The sequence below is a fragment of the Acomys minous genome (assembly GCF_964271855.1).
Source record: "Acomys minous genome assembly, chromosome: 5".
NCBI lineage: Eukaryota > Metazoa > Chordata > Mammalia > Rodentia > Muridae > Acomys > Acomys minous.
Window position 1 is genome coordinate 84,123,313 of NC_140494.1, and position 17,793 is coordinate 84,141,105.

Sequence of the window (17,793 nt, forward strand, 5' to 3'; positions counted from 1 at the left end):
TTGTGTGACCTTATTCCCTGTGCAGTCTGTAGTGACCAGAGGTTGGGTGGAAACAGTTGGGTGGAAAGGTTTCAAAGGAACTTTATCATCGTGGGTCCTCTTGGGGTCCCCTCCTTAATTGCAATCAGTGAAGTCTACCCCATTCTCTAGCAACCCAAGATCCTTGGGTTCCCCTGAGGGCTCCTCAGTCGGGACTCTCAGGTAACTCCTGCCCCCAGCTGAGGTGGGATAGTCTTCCTTGTCTGGGACCTAGCCATGCTTAGAAAGTGGCTGACCACGCCCTTTGTTTCTCTCTGACTTATCTCTCCCGCTTACCCACTGGGTCTGGATGTTTTTAGAACTGGGCTCTTCACGCCGGACTTGGCGTTCGAGGCCATTGTGAAAAAGCAGGTGGTCAAGCTGAAAGAGCCCTGTCTGAAATGCGTGGACTTGGTTATCCAGGAGCTAATCAGTACAGTTAGGCAGTGCACCAGCAAGGTACCGCATCCGCGGACATGGCGCCACAGGCTTGGTATCAGGCCCCAGGCTACCTCATTTCCACACACCCTGCAGGCATGGGAATGTGTCAGTCTGGACCCACTCAGGAGGGGGTGGGGGGCGCTGGGCTTCTTAAACCAGCTAGACTGGTGACAGGCCTCCTGGGACCCTGATACCAAGCCCAGCATGCATATGGTGGAATGGGGTGTCATCTGGCTGTGTTGCTTTGCTGCTTGCTAGGGAAGCAGATCAGGGCTCCCCACTTCAGCTGTTGGAGGCCAAAGCCTCTGAAGCTCCCTTGTCCCCTTCAACAAATGACAAATGCCTGGCTACTCTAGAGAGGGTCACTTCTCTGTCCCCACGGCACTGGAAAGAACATAGACCCTGGTGGCGTAATGAGCTCAGTGCCCACTTCACAGAGCTCCTTGGGCTCCACAGTGGCCCTTCTGGCTTTCGCTGCACCCTATGCTGCCCTTGTTTATCCCACCCCATCCCAGGTAAATCCATGCTCAGTCTCCCTGGTCATGAAGACCTATGGCCCACTCCTCTTGGGCCACTGTCTCCATTTAGCCCAACCCACCAGGCTCCTCTGGGAGGAGGGCTATGTCCTAGGACAGCACGCTCCGGCCAAGCAGCTGGAAGCTTGAGGGAAGGAAGGGGTGGGGGGGCGTCTGCTTGTACGACCTTGACATTCCCAGCTCTCTGAAGTGGCAAAGAACTTCTGCTTAAGCTGCCTGTTCTACTGGAATATTTGCTTCCTCAGCTTCTCCAGTTGGAAACAGAGCAAAAAAAAAAAAAAAAGACCAGCCAAGCAAGGGCTGGGGTTAGGGTGAGTTTGTAGGGTGCTTGCCTGGCTTGCACGAAGCTCGGGGTTCCATCCTTAGCATCATATAGATCAGATGTGGTGGCTCATACCTTTGATCCCAGAACTCAGGAGTTGGAAGTAGGAAGATCAGAAGTTCAAGGTCCACTTGGGAGGCAGAGGCAGGCGGATTGCTGTGAGGTCGAGGCCGGCCTGGTCTACAAAGTGAGTCCAGGACAGCCAAGGCTACACAGAGAGACCCTGTCTCAAAAAAAAAAAAAAAAAAAAAAGAAGTTCAAGGTCATCCTCAGTCCTGTGCTAAGTTGGAGGCTTACCTGTGCTACAAGACCATTTCAAAAACCAAAACTCTGAGTGGCTGCTGGTTATCATCCTAGGGGCCATTGTCACAGATGCGAGGATTTGAGATCTCCTCATATACCTATGACAGTGTCCTGTAGCACTTAGCCTCGAGCTGTAGGCCAGCCTGTTCTCTCCCAGGCCTTGCTGATCCCCAGCAGCTTCCAAGAGAGATGTGGGCGCAGGCTTTTCTGCGCATGCACTAATCAGCTCATTCTCGTTTCTTCTCTTTCTCTCTCTTCATCCCCCGTTCTATGTGTGCATTTGTGCGTGTGGCCTGCACTACCCCTGGGTGTCTCTCAACCTCGTCCCGCCCTCCTCCGCATGACCCAGGACGGGGCTCTTCACCCCCGACATGGCCTTTGAAGCCATCGTGAAAAAACAGCTTGTAAAACTCAAAGAGCCAAGTTTGAAGTGTGTTGACCTGGTGGTGTCGGAGCTAGCCACGGTCATTAAAAAGTGTGCTGAGAAGGTAACAGGTCTTGGTCCTCCTGTCCCTCATCAGTTCCCACCTCATCATTTCTTCATTGGTGTTAGCCCTGAGCATCTGGGCAATCCTGCCTTGAGGGGATCCCTGCTGGGCACAGTGGTCACCCATACCCATCCTAACTGCCATCTCAAACTCTGGATGGTAGACTGAATGGGGGAGGTGTACCACACACACGTCCCACCTTGTCAGTTTTGGGGTCCGATGTCAGAGGACATGTCTGAGCACACTGTAAACAGTTCCCACTGCTAGTTCTCATCCTTTGTCACTACCGTGTCCATGGTGTGTCCCTGTGAACGGGTGCATTTAGTAGCATCTCTCCCCACTGGGGAAGGTGTGGCTCCCCAAAATGTGTGGCTCAGGTCACCTGGATAAAAAGGAGGGGGCCAAATTCCCAATGATCAGGGTACAGGTTCCAGCAAAGGGTTCCCTGAGCTCGATGACCCAGATGCTGCCCCTGTTATCCAGGAGCAGGGCACCATGCTCATTTGAACGCTCAGTGAGAGCGTTTGTCCTGCCTTCACCTAGTCCTGGGCGGGAGGGGGATGTCTGGCACCTGGGTGGCAAAAGCATGTCACTCACTTTCTCTACCACTTTCCACCTCTGATTGCTGGCTCTGCAAACCGGCTCTCAGCATGCATGGCACCCTCTCCCCTTCCTCACTCCACATGCTTCTGATTGGCCTGCCCCTGTGTCCCAGCTCCTGCAGCTGGGAGGCAAGAGCAGAGTGGGGACCTCGTGGCCCCTCGTTTCTTTCCCTCTGTCTCATCCTTGCGCTCAGTTTATGTTTCTCTCTGGTCTGACTATGAAGACCTTGTCAGCTCAGCCCTTCTTCTACTTGCCCCCCAGCTCAGTTCCTACCCCCGGTTGCGAGAGGAGACAGAGCGAATTGTCACGACCTACATCCGAGAACGAGAAGGGAGAACCAAGGACCAGGTATCGTACCGGTTCACTGTTTTCTTTTCCTCAGTTCATGTCTAGCAAATATAGAGAGTTTCGTTCTGTGAGGTTTTTGCCTGTTTGTTTTTTAATTACAATTATTTATTCCAAGTGTATTTTCCTCAGCATGCATGTGGCGGCCAGAGGCATCTCTAAGGAGTTGGTTCTCTCCTTTCTTTATGTAGAAGTTCTGGGATAAAACTTAGGTCACCAGGTTTCCAAAGCACGCATCTTCACCTGCTGAGCCATCTCAGCAGCCCCAAAGATGCTTCTGAGGCCTGGGGCCATGACTCCACCATCCCCATTGCCCGGCCTCTATCCTGGCCTCCCTGGCATGTGTTGAGCAGCAGTCTTCCACCACGGTTGTTCAGGTTGTAGCAATGTCTTTATGCAGCCACAGATTAGATTGTTCTGTGATGTGGCTAAGTCTTGGTTCTTTTTCTAAAGACCCAGGGCCCTTCCCCACAGTGCTCTGGGGAGACACCATGTGACTCTGATTTCTGTCCAGCCCTGGCCCAATGTGTAGGGTCCATGGGTGACCTGTGGTGGCACTGGTTGGCTTTCTCGTTGCTGGGACATTTTCTACTGTAAATATACTGTACCTTTCTAGGGCTGCCCTTACCTGCTGGAGGAGTACTGGGGGTCTCTGGAGGAGTAGCTGCAGCCTTGCAGCCCCCTCAGCTGTCCCCTTCCATACCCTGGGCTTTCATTAGTCCTTTAAGGGGTGGGGCTAGAGAGATGCCTCAGTGGCTCTGTGGTTAGCACCCCTGGGTTTTGTTCCCAGTGCTCACATATTAGCTCACACTCACCCATAACTCCAATTCCAGGGGATCCCATACTAACTTCTAATGTTGCAAGTACTAGGCATGCACATTGTGAACAGACATACATGCAGGTCTCATGTATATAAAGTAAAATAAATAAATCCAATTATGGGGCCTGATTACAGGTGCTTAAATCTAAACTACTGTAAGTATTTGCATTGCGTCTGCTTGTTCCTGTGGTGAGAGTTCCCTGGCCATACCTTTACCATTGATGGTGAAGAAATTGGCTCCTTTGTCCTGAGTTTTCATTTAGCGCTGGGCCTCTTGTTGTCTGTGACCCCATGGCTCCCCTGGCCTGGGAGATGCGCTTTGGTGTGCAGGCCTGTCATCACAGTACAGGTTGATGAAGCAGGATGAGGAAGAGTTCCAGGCCAGACAGACTGGGTTACATAGTAAGCCTGACTTGAGATAAAACACGGGCAGAGCGCTTCCAGCACACAGCATCTGGGGTTCCAGCCCCGCTCCTGAGGCTGTAGCATGCATGCTGCCCTGCTGTGGACACTTCCAGGCTTCAGATCAGAGCTGTGGGGTGACAGTGCTCAGGCCTTACAGAGCCAGCTTCAGGGACTCTGCATGCAGCACCCAGCCCTCCCCCAAAAACCTCCTAGGTCTTGCTTATTACTGAGGACGTAGACGCACACTGGCCAGGGAGTGTCTGGCCTGAGACCCCTGGACACCTTCTGAAGAACCCAAGCTTCTCTGCCCAGACAGCCTGGCCTGGTCTTAAAGGGAACTAGGGTAGAAAGCTGCCTGAGTCAATGTTGTTCATGGAGCAACCTAAGCCTGTGCAAACTAGGACCAGACGAATACCAGCAGACAGGGCAGTCACGGGGCTGGCAATGGACTAGCTGAAGGTGTCTTTCTCTGCTAGCTTGGAGAGTGCAACCTTCCCAGGTGCACACATGCAGAAGCACCTACGAATGTGACTAAGCTTTTAGTGTGTGTGGTGCTGAGCTCCATCTGCACGCACCACTCGACCAAAGCTCCTGCCCGACTTTTTCTTTTCTTTTTTAAGATTTACTAGCTGGGCATAGTGGTATATGAATTTAATCCCAGTACTCAGGAGGCAGAGGTAGGTGGATCTCCGAGTCAGAAACAAGTGATCTATAGAGCACCTTCCAGTGTAGACAGGGCCACATAGAAAAAAAATTAATAAATATGGTAATGGCTATTTTGTCTTCATGTAATATATGTGTACTACATTGATGTCAGGTCCTGTGGAGGCCAGAAGAGGGCATCATTTCCCCTGGAACCAAAGTTATTGACAGGTGTGAGCCACATGTGGGAGCTTGAACTGAACCTGGGTCCTTTGGAAGCACAGATGCTTATAACCACTGAGCCCTCTCTCCAGCTCTCAGCCATACTTTTAATTTTACATTAATATGCTTGTAAACAGAGCCACATATGAGCCAGGCTTGGTAATGCATATCTTTTGTGTTTAATCCCAGCACTTGGAAGGCAAAGACAGGGCAGCCAGGAATACATACATAATGAGACCCTGTCTCGGAAAGAAAAGGAAAACAGAGCCACACATCACCCATGCTGGCTTGAACTCAGAATGCAGCTGTGAATGTTTGTGTAGGTTTTGGTTTTTTGTTTTGTTTTGTTTTTGTTGTTTGTTTGTTTTGTTTTTGTTTTTGTTTTAGACAAGGTTTCTCTGTGTAGCCTTGGCTGTCTTGGTCTTATAGACCAGGCTGGCCTCAAACTCACAGAGACCCACCTGCGCCTCCCTGAGTCCTGGGACTAAAGGCGTGCGCCACCACACCTGGCTGTTTGTTTCTTTGTTCAATGCAATATATATACATATTTTCATGTGGGTGTGCTTGCATGCATGCTTATGCTTCAGTTTGAAAGTAGCACTAACGAGATCCCAAAGGCTAATCTGAAGTCATATGAATTGGTGGAGCGCTTGCATACTATGTATAAGTCCTGACCTCAAGCCCCAGCAGTACCAATAAAAGAGAAAAAGAAAGAAGAGAATGAACCCAAATCTACTTCCATAACTTACTAACATTAGGCCCCAGGTCACAGGCAAGTCAGTGGCCAAAGGAGGACACAAGTCCTGGTGATCAGCCCTCAAGGCTGTACCCATGACCACCACACTGGGCTGCCAGGTACTGTCCTCTTAGCCCAAGCTTCCTATGGGACTCTACACCAGCAGATCTACCCTTGTCCTGGTGACTCAGCCTTCCTGCTGAGCTTCTTTCTGGGAGAGCTGTGGGATTGCAGCAAATGTGGCTGCTGTCCTCTGGGATGTGCTGTGTGCGTGCGTGCGTGCACGCGTGCACAAGTGTGCCTGCTGCCCTCTGCTGTGTGTGTGTGTGTGTGTGTATGTGTATGTGTGTGCAGCAAGTGTGCCTGCTGCCCTCTGCTGTGTTTGTGTGTATGTGCCCTCTGCTGTGTGTGTGTGTGTATGTGCGTACACAAGTGTGCCTGCTGCCCTCTGCTGTGTGTGTGTGTGTATGTGCGTGCAGGAAGTGTGCCTGCTGCCCTCTGCTGTGTGTGTGTGTGTATGTGCGTGCACAAGTGTGCCTGCTGCCCTCTGCTGTGTGTGTGTGTGTGTATGTGTGTGCAGCAAGTGTGCCTGCTGCCCTCTGCTGTGTTTGTGTGTATGTGTGTGCAGCAAGTGTACCTGCTGCCCTCTGCTCTGTGTGTGTGTGTGTGTGTGTGCAGCAAGTGTGCCTGCCACCCTCTGCTGTGTGTGTGTGTGTGTGCAGCAAGTGTGCCTGCTGCCCTCTGCTCTGTGTGTGTGTGTGTGCAGCAAGTGTGCCTGCTGCCCTCTGCTCTGTGTGTGTGTGTGTGTGTGTGTGTGTGTGTGTGTGTGTGTGTGTGCAGCAAGTGTACCTGTTGCCCTCTGCTCTGTGTGTGTGTGTGTGTGTGTGTGTGTGTGTGTGTGTGTGCAGCAAGTGTACCTGTTGCCCTCTGCTCTGTGTGTGTGTGTGTGTGTGTGTGTGTGTGTGTGTGCAGCAAGTGTACCTGTTGCCCTCTGCTCTGTGTGTGTGTGTGTGTGTGTGTGTGTGTGTGTGTGTGTGCAGCAAGTGTACCTGCTGCCCTCTGCTCTGTGTGTGTACATAGAGCACTATGCTCGTTGCCTTCCTATCTGTTCTGTAGACTCTCTTACTCACAGCCACACTACTTCCCTGTAGATTCTTCTTCTGATCGACATTGAGCAGTCCTACATCAACACAAACCATGAAGACTTCATTGGATTTGCCAAGTACGTATACAGCAGTGTCGCGGGGCAGCACCTATCCCCACCCTCAGCACCAAGACCCGAGTATCTGCCTGCCTGGTGGGGATGCTGGGCAAAGGGAGAGCCATTTGGGTGTGCTTTGATGCTTTTCTGGGCTAATTGTGACTTCAGTCACAATGTCCTCACCCAGCATGCTGTCTATGGACATCTCAGGGACAAAGTGTTTGTTTTGTGGTCATTCTCAGGGAAGTGGGAGGCTAGCCGGGTTTACATCCTGCAAGACTTCTCAGAGCTTTTCATGGGCCAACATATGTCCCAGCCCTGGTGTTTCCACAGTTACGATACCTCACGTGCTCTGCCTTCCACATCTACATTATAGACTCAAAACCAGAACCTTGGGCTGGGGGTGTGTCTCCATTGTCAGCACACTTGTAACATGCACGAGGCCCTGGGTTAGACCACATAAGCCAAGTGTGCTATCTGGTCCTGGGTCAACCGTCAGCGCTCAGGTGCCACTGGGGTGTTCAGGTAGCTCGTGCAGGTCCTCTTAGCTGTGGTACTAGGACACTGCCACACACCAGAAGCCGTCTTCTTTGTGTACTTTCATGCCAGACTCTCTGGTGGAGCAGTTAACGATCTAGGCCAGGTCTGCCTGCAAAGACAGACAGGACACTGTCTGCTCAGGGCTCCTGAAAGTCCAAAGGGTAGCTGTGCGGCCTGACCTTTGGGTTCTGGAGACATCCTGCGAGGAGGCCTGCTGGGCACCAGGCCCTCTGCGTGTTGGTGCTCTGGACAGAGCTGATAAAGCATCTGTTCTCGGGGACACCGGCAGATGAGCGATCAGAAGCCCCTCCCTGAGCACAGGAGCACAGGGTCCTAGTGGGTCACTTCTCCCCTGGGGCGGTCTGCAGCTAGGGGCTGGGGAAGGCAGCCTCTTTACATCCTGCTCTCCCAGCCATGCATGGACAGTGGAGTGACCCCGAGTGGTTGCTGCCAGTCTCCTCACCTCAGTGTCTCTGCTTCTCACACTTGATCCACAGTTCCTTCTCACAATCTCTCCTGTTTTTCCTTTGACCACTCCACTTCTTTCTCTCTGGATTCCGGGGCCTTCCCACTTACCCAGCTGTTACTATACTGAGGAGCTGGTCACAGGGTGGGTATTGCCTGCTGTGTGCCTTTTTTCCTGGTGTGTGACCCGGGGTACCCTCCTTGGGGAGCCTCAGTCCTGTGGGGGATGTTCCAGAAGCCCCTGAATTACATCAGCCACTCTCTCAGCCAGGGGCCCAGCCAGGCCTTGCCTTGTGAAGAGGACAATGGGTAAGACACCATAGTGCCTGCCCATGAAGGGCACACAGACCGGGGCGTGAGTGGGTAATTGAGGACAGTAGCAAAAAGCATGAGGGATGAAACTCCCCAAAGAAGTCATGACAACAGTGTCAGGCAGGGGACTACAGACAACTGGACCAAGAGGCAGGACCACCAGCCAATAAGACAGGATAGAAACAGTAACTGATGGCCACGCCCTTGCCAGGAGGACCCTGTAGCCTGAGGAGAAGAATTTAGGTTCCCTGCTGAGGTCCCCAAAGTCACTGGTTAGGGCCAAGGATAGGCATCACCATGCTGCTGTTTGAGGGAGCCACAAAACACTGATGTAGCACATCTGGGCCCTTGTCACTGTACTGTAAGTGATGGCTTAGCTTAGTCTTACCTCTTTCATTATGGATCATGACAGACAGGAGGCAAAGGAAAAGCCCTAAGAGGGATGTGGTGTGGTTGATAGATCACTTGCTTAGCATGCATGAAGTCTCGCACCAAATCAAGGGGACACGATAGCACACACCTGTCATCCCACCCCAAGGGAAGTGGAGGCAGGATGATTGGTTGAATGTCATCCTCAGCTGTACATCTGAGTTAGAAGCCAGCCAAGACCAAAGGAGACTCTCCCTATTGCTATAAATAAATATAGCAAGCCCTGGGACAATGCTGCGTGGAATTCTACATCAGTTCTTAGGTTTGGAGCCCTTACCCATCTAGAGTAAAGTGCCCATGTCCTCCAATACACTGCTTGTCTAGCAGCTGACCACTGTCCTTGTGTAGGCCACTTGAACTCATTAGGTAGCCCAGGCTAGGCTCAGACTCATGCTCCTCCAGCCGTAGCTTCCACTTGCTGGGGTTACTGATCTGAATTCTCACATAACTCCCAGTTGAGACTCGGATGGTTTGAACTATAGGCAGAACCTCAGAGCAGCCAGTGAGTAATGAAGCCAAGCTGTGTTGTTACTAGCGTCCTTCTGCAGCTCCCCGCTAGAGCAGTAAAATGAGGCTGGAGACAAAGTAGTTAAGTGCACTGGCTGCTTCTGCAGAGGGCCCGCATCAGGTGCCTCACAACCACCTGCCACTCCAGGGATCCCAGTGCCCGCTGGCCTCCAGGCATACCTGCACTTACGTGATGCCCATAAACTCATGCAGACACCCACACGCTTTTTTAAAAGAAGAGAATATAATAGAGAAATGGGAGGTCACAGTTGTTTTCAGGTGGCTGTGGAATTGTTACAACAGAGCATACATGAAAACCAGTGACACAGCGGTAAGTAGCTTCAGGGAGATGGAGTGGCCTGCCTAGAGGCACTGGGTGCAGAGTGCTTGCCTGGCGTGGCATACACAAAGCCCTGCATTCCATCCCCAGCACCTCATAAGCCAGGTATGGAGGCACTCAGTCGCTGAAGGAAATAGGATCAGGAGTTAAGGTTATCCTGGGCTACACATAGATAGAGCTTGAGGCCAGCCTGAGCTATTTGAGGCCCTATCTCAAAGCAGATTATAAAGCTGATAGTGCACAATCCCAGCACTTGGGTGGTTGAGGTAGGCGGATCTCTTATGAGATACTGGCCAACTTTGTCTACATGGTAAGATCCAGAACAGCCAGGGTTACATAGCTGGGGGGAGGGAATTGGGTGGGAGCTAGAATTGCTATGGTTCTGTCAGGAAGAGCTAGCCCAGCATGCATGAGGCCTTGTTTTGGTCTGCTGCATCCCCCTTGAAACGGTGAGGGTGGGGAGTGTGGCTGTTGAGGAGACATGCAGAAACCTCCCGCAATGGGCTTGGGTGGGCTCTGGCTTGAGTCGGGTTCCTCTAGCCAGCCCTACGCCCAGAACTAGGAGGGCTGGCCATGAGAGCCACTTCCAGGCTGCTGAAGGCTCAGGGGTGGGAAGAGAACAGAGAAGGCCCAGGGGTGGTGTGTTCCGGTCCCTGGAACCAGCTCCCTGTCCCATTCCCTTGCTTCTTGCACTTCTTCTTTGAAGCTCTGACTTCCAGTGGCTTGTGGGCCATGGCTGGTGCTTCCAGAGTGGCTGGGAGCAGGCTCTAGAAGCCAGGGTCAGTCAGACGTGTTGCTCTTGTATCCTGTGCTCTGGCTGTTCTCCGCTTGTAGGGCCATGTCCTTGTCTCTGCCCTTAGCGGGTCTGTGGGCCCCTAGGGAGAGAACCCCAGCCTGGGCCCCCAGGGCCTCTTCACCTCCTCCCACATCTCATCTGAATGTGTCTTCTCTGCTTCTGTTACAGTGCCCAGCAGAGGAGCACGCAGCTGAACAAGAAGAGGGCCATACCCAATCAGGTAGCTCCCCAGCCTCAGCTGTCACTCCTGAGGACAAGAGCACACTGAGCCCGTTACACCCTGTGATTTGGGAACTGACACCTTAGTACCAGGCCACTCGTTCTGCCAGCCTCTGGGCTACATAGCTGTTAGGACCATGGCTTCCACAGGGCCTAGGGGCAAATCCCAAACACCCTAAGGTCTCATTTGACATCTAAGGTGACAGTTAGAGCTTGACCCTCAAAGCAGGGGATGTGTAACAATCACCCCAAGGTGTAGGAGAAGCCATGGGAGGGGCCACAGGCAGCTCAGGGAAGATGGAGGTGGTTTGATTCCGTACCCCGCACCGGGAGCACCCCCAGGCCTCCTTTACATCCTACCTCAGCTTCCGAGGCGTTGCATATTTATGAATGGATTCATAAATGCAGTGTTATATGTCTAGTTGAGCTTTTTTTTCTATCCAGTTTCTGCCACTGTCCCCCAATTCCCTTCCCATGTCAGGCTTGGGTGAGGGTGGGGTGCTGTGCTGTTGTATCTTGCACGATTTAGAGCCAGATTGGGGAGAAATGTAACAAATGCATGATTTTGAGTTTCTTTTGTGCTTGCCATAGGTAGTACATAAGTTGTTGCTTTTTTTGTTTTGAAGAAGATAATGAATTAAATATTAACACCGTGAATATAATTAATAGCATGTAATTTTTTTCTTTTGCTGTTTTTTATTCCTCTGCTCTTCTTTCTCTTGTCTTTGTGCTTTTTCCTGCTTTTTCTCCGTCCCTTCACGTCCCTTCCATTCCTCCTCCTATTCTTCTTTGATTGACCCACAACCCTAACTTTACATTCTCAAAGGGAGAGATCTTGGTAAGTACCTGCTTAGTGTGGTAGCTAACTTAGAGAACTTAGTAGTAAAGGAGGCCTGCCCTTCACCCTCTACTCAAAAAACTAAAACTTGAACTAACCTGGGAGCCACATGTCACTGCTGTCACAGGACCTCTTGTCCTGGGTATCTGTTGCTCTTAAAAAAAATACTAACCTGATTGCCCCTTTCTGGGAGGCACACCCCTCTTGCTGGTTCCTAGCAGGTTTTCCTGGAGTCCTGTAGTTCAGAGATGGCACATACGCTCTTCACACATTGCCTCCGTCCCCCTCAGCTTCCTGGAGATGGAAGCTTGTGCTCAGGTCCTGCTGGAGTTCATTCTTGCTGATGCCTGCCCTTACCCTTCCTCCCTTCTATGTAGACACCACTGACTGACCAGATCATGTGTTACCACATGGAGAAAGTTGTGTTTCTATGCCTGTGGCAGACATTATTACTAAATGATGCCTCACTCTGTCCTGTGATTTTTTCCTCCACAGTGAGCCTAGGGCAGACATTGCTAATCTATCATGGCATTCTTAATATGCAGGCCATCAACTCCCCATTCTGTATCTGTTGTGGTTGACTAGTTTTTTTTTTTTTCCTTAAAATTTTCCGTGTGATATCCTACCCCTTACGATGGGCATGAATAATCAGGTTGCCCCATGACAGATAGGATGATTAGTGTGGATGTTCAGTTCCACTCTCCCACTTTTCTTATCCACTGCCCAGGACAGACATCTCTGATTGATTCCAGGACCTTTTTCTGCTGCTCAGAACTGTTGCCATAGTCCTGGGCAGCTCCCAACCATCAGCTGGTGTGTATCGTATTTGCCATCCTAACTGTGGGTAACTCATCTTCCTTCACACGGGCTGGGACCTGCGTCGTCAGAGGGGTACGAGCCCCACCCCACCCCACCCCCGCTGAAAGCTGAGTCTAGGTGGAGGTGCTCCTTGCAAGCAGCTTGGCCCCTAGGCCTGGCAGGCCCCTTTCTCCAGAATATTCTTCTGCTGCCACCACAGTCCTCTGCAGAGATATTCTTGGTGTTTGGAGCCTTTGCAAAGGTGGAGCCAGGTCTGTGCTGGTGGCAGGAGTTTGATGGGCCAGGGTTAGGGCAGGCCTGGGACTAGGTCAGCCTCAGGCTTGGAGCCAGCCCAGCAGGTCCTGCCCAGATGGCTGCTGCTCCTGGCCACAAAGCCATGTGCATGGCTGGTCATAGCCTATGGGTACCCAAGACATACTTGCTTTTCCAAGTGATCTTCACCATCATGGCTCCTGCTGAGCTCACCTTGCTGCCGCTTGCTGCCCAAGCCACTGGGATGGGCCCTCTCTCTTCTGTGTGCCTGCATGCCTGTCACTGTGCACCCCAGAAATGGAAACCCTAGCTGCCTTTCCTGTTGCCACACCTCCTCACCCCACGTCCCTGAGGCTGTGACCCTAGGTTCTCACAGTCTGCCTTGGAGATAAGGAGGCACATTCTTTACTCTTCCCTAGGATCAATCTGTGTCTATACTCAGAGGGCAGGGATGTCGTATCAGACTGCACTGGGGTGTCCACATAGGCAGGGGGCTGGACGGGAAGGGTGCCTTGGGGCCTCTTGTCAGCCCATGTGCCATAGTGGAGGCAGCTTGGTGGGACAGAGTGAGAGCTGTTACACAATAGTACAGAGACCCCACCATGTGGGATTACTCTTCTTGGGGTACAGTGGCAGCTTGGGCCCAAGTTTCTCTCCCTTGGTTGACATGAGGTGACTGAGTCAAAGCCCAATAAGCTCTTAGGCTACCGGGCTAAGACTTAACTGAAAGGAACCTTCCACCCATCTCTGGCAGGACAGAACACAGCCACAGGATCCCACTCACCTCAGGCTGGGTGATCTCCCAGAATTAGTCAGCCTTACCAACCTCACCAGCCAGCCTAGGTAGCCTGGGATCAGGGGTGTTTCTGAATGCTGAAAACCTCCAGAGCTGAGCCCAGACCATTTTGGAATGAGTCTGTATGAGTCAGTGTTTACATGGATTTCATGCCCTCCCTGGGCTCCAGGCATCTCTAGGGGCCTGAAGGTCTCTTGACATCCCAGGGAGGGGGAAATCTGTACCCTCGGCTTTCATGAGGGGTGTCAAGTAGCAGCTCATGTTGTTCCTGACCCGAGAAGGGTCTTTCGTGGGCTGCAGGGACTCCTGAACCTTCAGAGGCTGCTATGGCCCTCATGGCCTGTAGCTTGGAGCCCACGTGCACCTGCTATATAGCAGAGTAGGTAGACAAGGGCCCTGCTTAGGTTTGCCAGTTCTGGAGCCAAACAGGACAAGGAGACCTCAAATCCATGTCCCAGCCTGGGCCCGGGAGATCCTGGTTTGGGTTCTTCTGCCCCATCCTCTCTGGGGACCCAACACCGACCTCCTCAGCTGTCCACAGCTGTCGACAGCACATTCTCTGCAGCCTAGCCATCTGTTGCTGTCTTAGTCCCAGGCGTCCCTGTTGCCACCTCTGCCTGCTTCCTGCTGTCCCCAGAGTCCCCAGGTCAGGGGGTGGGGGGCTCAGGTCTCCATGTGCCTCCATGTCCCAGGGATCATGAGAATATGAAAACGTGACCCCCCCCCCAGTCTGCCCGCGCCTAACAGTCAGGTGAGTCCCCAGGCTGACCTGGCTTCTGTCCCTTACTCAGATGGCAGCTATGGTCCAACAAGCCCTTTCCATGGAGTGTCTCCCAGTCTAGACAGTGAGTTGTCATGCATGCTCAGAGGTTAAGAACATTGACTGCTCTTCTACAGGACCCAGGTTCCATTCCCAGCACCCACATGGCAGCTCACAACTGTCTGTAACTCCTGTTCTAGGGGATCTGACACCGTCACACAGACATACATGCAGTCAAAACACCAATGCACATAACATAAAAATAAATAAATACTTAAAAAAAGAAAAGTGCACTCACTGGGCTTCTAGCTAGCTGAAACACAGTCCCACTCTGTTGCCCCCTTCAGGGTCTCTGAAGTGGTCCTCTGGGCTCTCTCTTTGTCCCCAGCCCTCTGGGTGGAAATGTCTCCATAACACTGGTCACCTACTCACAGAAGCGCTTATGTGAATGAGCTACCTTTTTGGGTCAGTCCCATGAAAGAAGTGACAGCTATCACATGCTGTGGGTCCTCCAGTGAGGTGTTTCTGCTTACCTTGTCTGACCCAAAGAAGAGCAGTTCCTTAGTGTCCTACCCCTAGCCCCAGCCTCCTGGCCTAAGCCCCTTGCAAGCCACGTCACTCACTGTAACCACAGAGGGACTCAGCTATAGGGGTCAGCTCATCCTTGGGCTAGAGATCTGTCTGATTGTATCTCCATCCATCCCCACATGTGCTCTGGCTCCCTGTCTGATCCCCAGCTGCGAATGCTTGGGTCGACATGGAGCTAGGATCCTAGCTTGGGGTGGAGGTATTCCTGCCACACACCAGGCTTCTCTCCTGCAGGGGGGAGGAAGTGGGTGGGGCACAGGGCTGTCCGCCCTGCTAAGCCGAGTCCTCCCCACCAGGTGATCCGCAGGGGCTGGCTGACCATCAACAACATCAGCTTGATGAAGGGTGGCTCCAAGGAGTACTGGTTCGTGCTGACAGCTGAGTCACTGTCTTGGTACAAGGATGAGGAGGTAAGCTGTCGGGCACACGGGTGGCCTGGTGAGATAGGAGAGGAAGGTGATCCCCAAACCAATCCCCCCTGGCCAGCACTCATTCATTCCCTCAGTCACTTGAGAAAGTTAGAGTCAGGCATGGTGACATGCTGGGATCTCAGCACCAGGGGGAAATATAGGCAGCCTGGGCTATGTGGTAAGTTCCAGACCTGTCTAGGTTACACAGAAGTGCCCATCTCAAACAAGGGTCTCAACTGGTAAAGTGCAGGAGACCTGATTCTAATCCCAGAACCTGTGTGCTCATGTTCCCAAAAGGCAAGGCACACACAGCTGCTGGCCAGCTAGGCTTCCCCCTTGATTGAAGTACCAGGCAAATGGGAGGCCTGTCTCAAAAAGCCAGAAGGTGGCACCTGAGAAATGACACCCGAAGTGGTTCTCTGGCCTTCACATGCACATACATGTGTATGCAACTACACACACAAATGTCCTTACACCTACACACAAATAATGAAGAAATGGGGTGTGGTGGTGTAGTTTAGCATAGGTGAAGCCTTAGGTTCTATCCCTACTTGGCATCATATAAGCAAGGCATGGTGGTACATGCCTGTGATGCCAGCACTCAGGAGCTCCTGGCCATCTTGCAGTACGTAGAGCTAGCTCATGGGCAGCTTAGACTATATAAAACTGAAGAATGGACCCTGGCCTGAGTTCCCTACCATTGTATGGGAGCTGAGGGGGCATCCTAGTCCCAGGCCTTGCACAGGGCCAGATTCCCAGCATGTGTGTGTGTGTGTGTGTGTGTGTGTGTGTGTGTGTGTGTGTGTTTGTTTGTTTCCGGGGTCCTGTGATGGGTAGGCCATTGCAAAGAGACCCAGCGCTGGGCCTAGCAGACAAGTTAAGAGCTTCTTTCCCTGGCTGGATGTGGTGGCTCGTGCCTTTAATCCTAGGCAGAGGCAGGTAGATCACTGAGTTCAAGGCCAGCCTGGTCTACAAAGCGAGTCTAGGACAGCCAGAGCTACACAGAAAAACCCTGTCTCCAAAGAGATGGGGGCACGGGAGAGATTCTCTCCTTTGTATTGGGAAAGACTGTTCCATTTGCTCCTCATCTGGGGACAGAAAGCAAGCATTTGGGCCTCACTGTAGACAAGCCCTGTAATAGGGCTATCCCACCAGCAAGAGTAATGAAAAGAGTCTGTATGTGCCAAAGATGAAGCAGGCTGAGCATGAAGGGCAATGGGGACCCTGACACCTTTAAGGGCCGTGGAAGGGGCCCTCAGCATCACAGGTAGCAGCCATCTCTGAGAACCAGACCACTTTTGTAAGCAAGCCTTCAATAAAGACCATAAGGCTCTTTCTCTTTATTTTAGAAATAAACAAGTAGGAAACAGTGCCAATTGAAAGCAAAGAGAAAGGCCTAGTTCAGCTGAGGATATCCCTCCCCAACCCCAGGGCTCTCTCAGTCCTGGGGCTACCCTCCCCACCCTCCTCCTCCTTCTAGAATATTCCCTGGGTGTCTCTACCCAATGGAGGCAGCAGCATGGAGAAGCACTCACCTTAGGTGGTCTGTTCACTGCTGCTGCCGGCCCAAGCCCAGCCTAACCAATGTGCAGACTACTGTACATATTATAGCCTCCTGAACAGGTAGTCTGAACACTGGGATGGCGGGGATGGCTGTTGTGTCCCTCAGAGTGGTCACCATGCAGGCTGGGACCCTCTGATTCTCCCAGGATCCTCCATTCATCCATGCACCCTGGGCTCTTCTGACGTGGCAAGGCCAGGATGACTGGCTCACATCTGGAGAAAGTTGGAGTTTTCAGGAAATCTGAAAGCAGGCTGGAGGAGGGTTTCGGTCAGTGGCCCATGCTGCAGAAGGAGGTCCCTGTGTAATTGTGCACTCTGAGAGCAAGCGCATGCGCCTGTTCGTACGCATGAGTGAGACAGCAGCTGCCCAATCCTGGGCAGAATCACATATAAACAGTTCCAGATGTGGCAAGCCTGAATGTCTGTGACTCAGTTACTTGGCCCAGGCCTGCTGGCTGGAAGCTTCCTGTCTCATGACACCATAGAGTGCAGGCCATAGAGTTCCTTCTGGGAACCTCCCCTCTCAGGAAACAGAAGCTCCTTTAAGGACCCCCTCCCAAATTTCCAGCTTTGTTTGTTTGTTTCTTTCTTTCTTTCTTTTCAAGATTTATTTATTTATTTATACATTGTTCTGCCCTCATGTGTACCGGCATGTCAGAAGAGGGCACCAGATCTCATGGGTGGTTGTGAGTCACCATGTGGTTGCTGGGATTTGAACTCAAGACCCTTGGAAAAATAGACAGTGCTCCTAACCTCTGAGCCATCTCTCCAGCCCTGCAGCTTTGTTTTTTATAACCAGACAGACTTGAGGGCCGCTCTTTCTGGTTGGGGCTCTCAGCATGTAACGTGTAAGTGCCAGCGTTTCACCCTCCACAACCACAGCCTCTCCATCTGTGCTCCACTCAGGCAGTGAGACCCGGTGAGGCTGACCGGAAGCCAGTGAGAGCAATAAGAGGAAAGCTTCAGCCCCAGCTGTGCCACCCTCCCCAAGGCTGAGTCTCCCCCCTCCTCAGCAGGGGGGACAGGGGCATAGAGAGAAGCAGCAGCATGTCCCATGGCACACAGCCTAGAAAGGCA

At 52.1% G+C, this 17,793-nt stretch overlaps 1 protein-coding gene and 1 long non-coding RNA gene across 10 annotated transcripts in view; one reads left to right on the plus strand and one right to left on the minus strand.

The window, feature by feature from the left end:
• Positions 1-17,793, plus strand: part of DNM2 (dynamin 2) — an 88,993-nt gene that overhangs the window by 60,444 nt on the left and 10,756 nt on the right. For 3 of the 9 annotated variants that reach the window (XM_084784158.1, XM_084784153.1, XM_084784155.1), the window contains exons 10-15: positions 339-477; positions 2,973-3,059; positions 7,033-7,103; positions 10,640-10,691; positions 11,517-11,528; positions 15,040-15,153. In XM_084784158.1, the coding sequence (XP_084640284.1) occupies positions 339-477; positions 2,973-3,059; positions 7,033-7,103; positions 10,640-10,691; positions 11,517-11,528; positions 15,040-15,153 (475 nt within the window). Of the gene's footprint in view, positions 1-338; positions 478-1,969; positions 2,109-2,972; positions 3,060-7,032; positions 7,104-10,639; positions 10,692-11,516; positions 11,529-15,039; positions 15,154-17,793 lie in introns of all 9 variants that reach the window. The other 6 variants (XM_084784154.1, XM_084784161.1, XM_084784159.1 and 3 more) reach the window with 3 other exon arrangements.
• Positions 5,510-6,271, minus strand: LOC311598794. Its single transcript, XR_014779674.1, has 2 exons — positions 6,183-6,271; positions 5,510-6,054 (listed from the first exon to the last, which is right to left on the minus strand). It is a non-coding gene; the product is annotated as an uncharacterized lncRNA (long non-coding RNA).